Here is a 3,749-nt window from a genome sequence, read left to right as displayed (position 1 = left end):
CTTCTCCCTCTCAAACTCCACCATTTCTTCTCTCCATTTCAAGTTCCCTCTTCAAGTTTTCTCTAAAAGATCAAAGACATAATGGATGCCAAAGATACACTTGTCGTCCTTTTACACTTTCCAAGTGACGGCAGAGAACCAGACCGATGTTGTTGAACTTCACTTGAGAGCCTTCAGAGGAGATGGGCAGAAACTTGAAGGAAACAAAGAGATCCTCGCTTTGGGTAACCTTGTGAATCCCTCACAAACCCCTCACTTGATCTCTCACTCTTCACTCACACAATCTCTCCCCAACACTCACACTCAGTGATCCCTCTCAAGAGAAAATAACAACAACGGCTTTTATAATAGTTTCTAGGACTCCTTATATAGAAAGGACAAGAAAAAATCGTCCAAAAACTGAAGATTTCAAGTTCTGAGAGCTCACAATCATCCCGTATGAACATATGTTAGTACGTACGAACTGTTAAAAAACTGTTGCGTACGAACATGTTGTGAATCGGTACGAACACATTTCGTCCTGTACGAACAGAACAATTTCAAAGTTCGTCTGTACGAATCGTCAGGATGAAATGAACAAAAAAGAAATAGAGAAGTTAGTCCCAGTATGATAAAAAAATATCGTATGTACAAACTATGCATTTGGCAAAAATAGAGCCGTTCGTCGCGGTACAATTAAAAAATATCGTATATGAACTTAGAAAAATTTTTGCCTTCTCTGTTCGTTTCACTGCTCATTGGGGTAAATAACTGATCAGATCGTCCCATACGAAGTGATATCGTACAGTACGATCAGTTTAAAAACGTGAATTTTAAAACTCTCCCCCGATGTGTGTGTGCTTAGTTAATCAAATTACAATCACACTCTCTCAGACTCAATAAAATGAAAAATAGAGACTTCAATTACAATTAAACTCTAAACTGATCTTGATTTGAAGTCTTCAACAATCTGCAGTATGATTTTTCTGAAATGTTAGTACACACAAGAGCAAGAATAATTCTTCCAAAATATGTTATGAGAAATAATAATAAAAAACAATAATATTTGGAATCATAAAAAATATATAAGTTGCAAGAATGTCAAACATGCAAAATTAAGTAGCAACTATCTCAACAACCTTTGTTGACTTTCACCTACATGAGTAGTTCGATTTTGAATAAATTAGTAAAGGTAACCCTATAATATTAATCTTACAATTTTCCCTTTTAATTGTTAGTATGCCTCAAGAGTGTATCCATGACTACAATGGAAAAGATAATTTCTCTTCTATTTTTTTAAATTTGGTTTTAAAGGATGAGACTACTTAACACTCCTTAAGTCATATAACTACTAAAATTAGGGGTGTCAATAATTGACCAGACCCGACAACCCGACCCGAAAAATTCGGGTTAGGGTCGACCCATTTAACAAACGGGTCTGGTTCGGGTCTTAACTTTTGACCCGTTTCATAAACGGGTTGGGTCCGGGTCAACCCGGTAACCCGGAATTGACCCGGTTGACTCAGGTGCAAGTGTGCAACCTTCCCAAAATTAAAATTTAAAGTTCCCGCTGATCCTTAAAAAAAAAATTAAGGCTCAGGGCCCGAGGGTCCGAGGGAGGTCACCTCACCTTGCTCTTGCTGGCTTCCTCAGTTGCTCTAACATTTCCCAAAAAAAAAAAAAAACAAAAAAATTGCTGTGACATATGCGGCTCTGCCTCAGAGGCTCAGAGGGATTGGACCTCATGTCTCACGGTCCTCACAGCTCACTCCTCACCTTTCTACCGTGTCAAGCAAGGCTGCAATCATTTCAAAAAAAAAAAAAAAAAAACAAGGCTGCGACGAGGCTGTGACGCGGCTGACGCCTTGTCCGCGAGGCTGCGATTCCTGCGATGCCTTGTCCGTGAACGCCGAACGGCGACTTCACGGTCCGCACACGCACCGGACATCGGCTGTCGTCAATGTCACGTCGAACGCCGAACGGCGACTGCAGCATCTCCGGCACCACCAAATGGGTTTGCAGGTCGGGTCGGGTCAACCCAGCAACCCGTGCGGGTCGGGTCTGGGTTTAATTTTCTGACCCGTTTACCTAAACGGGTCGGGTTCGGGTTGACCTGTTTATGCCCGGGTCAAATCGGGTTCGACCCGAACCCGATATGTCGACCCAAATTGACACCCCTAACTAAAATATTAACTCGAGATATAATTAATGGCATATATTCCTTTAACTATTTATATGATCTTACCATTATTGAGGTGATCGATATCTCTTTGTTATTTGGCAAGACAAGAAGGAAACAACTTGATTTCTTGATAGATCATATTTTCTTTATTTTGTTTTTTAGAAAAAAATTATTAAGCGCACTATTATTTGCTAAATGATTGCTCAAACAATCTTTGATGTGCATATTGATGATTTCATTAGTAGTAATTTGTGTTATCATTCTATAAATTAAATTTACATAACAGTAAAATATTTCTCACATTATGATAGGTAGAAAAGTATTGGGCATCTTATGGGGCCCAGGGGAGCTATTATGTAGTATATAATAAGGAGGAATCAGGGGGAAGCTGTGTTCAGGAAAGTTCCTAATTAAGGAGAAATTATTTAAGAATGTTCCTAATCAAGGGTGAGTTGTTCATGAAAGCCTTCTAATTGTGTTTATGCTATTTAAAAAGTGTTTAATTATTTATGAAGGTTTTATAAAATATTTTTAATTGTTTAGGAATGTTTTCTAAAATATATTTGTTTAGGAAGATTTTCTAAAATATGTTTAATTATTTAGAAAGGTTATATTTGTGTTCTTATGGCTAGGGCTATGTAAGAGGGATTTTTGATTAAGGTTGAGTATGATGATATTATTGAGTTTATTTTTCTAGTGTTTGTCGTGAGTTTCTACTTGCGTCTATGGTTTATCGGAAAGTTTATCTACCTCTCGAATAGTAGATCAATTGTATGTTTCATTATTGGTTGAAGAGATAATAAAAAAGCAACCCTAACTTTGTGTTCCTATGTTGTTCTTCTCTCTCTCTCTCTCTTTTTTTTTTTTTTTTTTTTTTTTTTTTTTGATCTATTTTTTTTTTTTTTTTTGCTTTTTTTACTTCTAGGGGGTATCATATTGGTATCAATGCACTTTTTCAAGACATATGGAAACAAAGAAGGTGGAGGCTTTAGAAAGTAAAATGGAGTAAATCAGTTTAGCTGTGGAGAAGTTCTCAACTATGAAAAGAAAGTTTTTATCTATGGAAATCGGTTGGGAGGGGTGGAGGAGATGCTAAGGAAGCTTATAGAGATGCAACCTAAAACTCCACTAAATGTTATGATTATTAAACATAACCAAGATTTAATCGTGATTCCCTTGGCCGAATCTAAGGTAAAGGAGATCAATGGAAGGAGTTCAATGAGGGAGGACTTTGAGGTGAAAATTTTGGGGGAAGAAGAGTTGATGCCACATTTGATATGAATAAATTAGTAAAGGTAACCCTATAGGATTAATCTCACAATTTTCCCTTTTAATTTTTAGTATGTGTCAACACTGTATCCATGACTACAATGGAAAAGATAATATTGCTTCTAATTTTTTAATTTAAGGGATGAGACAACTTAAAACTTCTTATCTCATATAACTATAAAAATATTAACTCGTGATATAAATAACGCCATATATTCCTTTAACTATGTATATTCTTCCCATTATTGAGGTGATCAATATCTCTTTGTTATTTGGCTAGATGAGAAGGAAACAACTTGATTTCTTGATAGATCATATT

At 36.4% G+C, this 3,749-nt stretch overlaps 1 protein-coding gene across 1 annotated transcript in view; it reads right to left on the bottom strand.

The window, feature by feature from the left end:
• The window catches only part of LOC110096974 (reticulon-like protein B9), a 9,656-nt gene extending 7,682 nt beyond the window's left edge, over positions 1–1,974 (bottom strand). Inside the window, exons 1-3 of the mRNA XM_028698808.1 lie at positions 1,842–1,974; positions 1,756–1,777; positions 1,605–1,637 (exon numbers count right to left, since the gene is read on the bottom strand). Of these exons, the coding sequence (XP_028554641.1) occupies positions 1,605–1,637; positions 1,756–1,777; positions 1,842–1,974 (188 nt within the window). The remainder of the gene's footprint in view (positions 1–1,604; positions 1,638–1,755; positions 1,778–1,841) is intronic.
• Between the last annotated feature and the right edge of the window lie 1,775 nt (positions 1,975–3,749).

This window comes from Dendrobium catenatum, unplaced genomic scaffold, assembly GCF_001605985.2.
Source record: "Dendrobium catenatum unplaced genomic scaffold, ASM160598v2 fragScaff_scaffold_133, whole genome shotgun sequence".
Taxonomy (NCBI): Eukaryota; Viridiplantae; Streptophyta; class Magnoliopsida; order Asparagales; family Orchidaceae; genus Dendrobium; species Dendrobium catenatum.
This window is presented reverse-complemented; position numbering and strand designations above follow the sequence as displayed.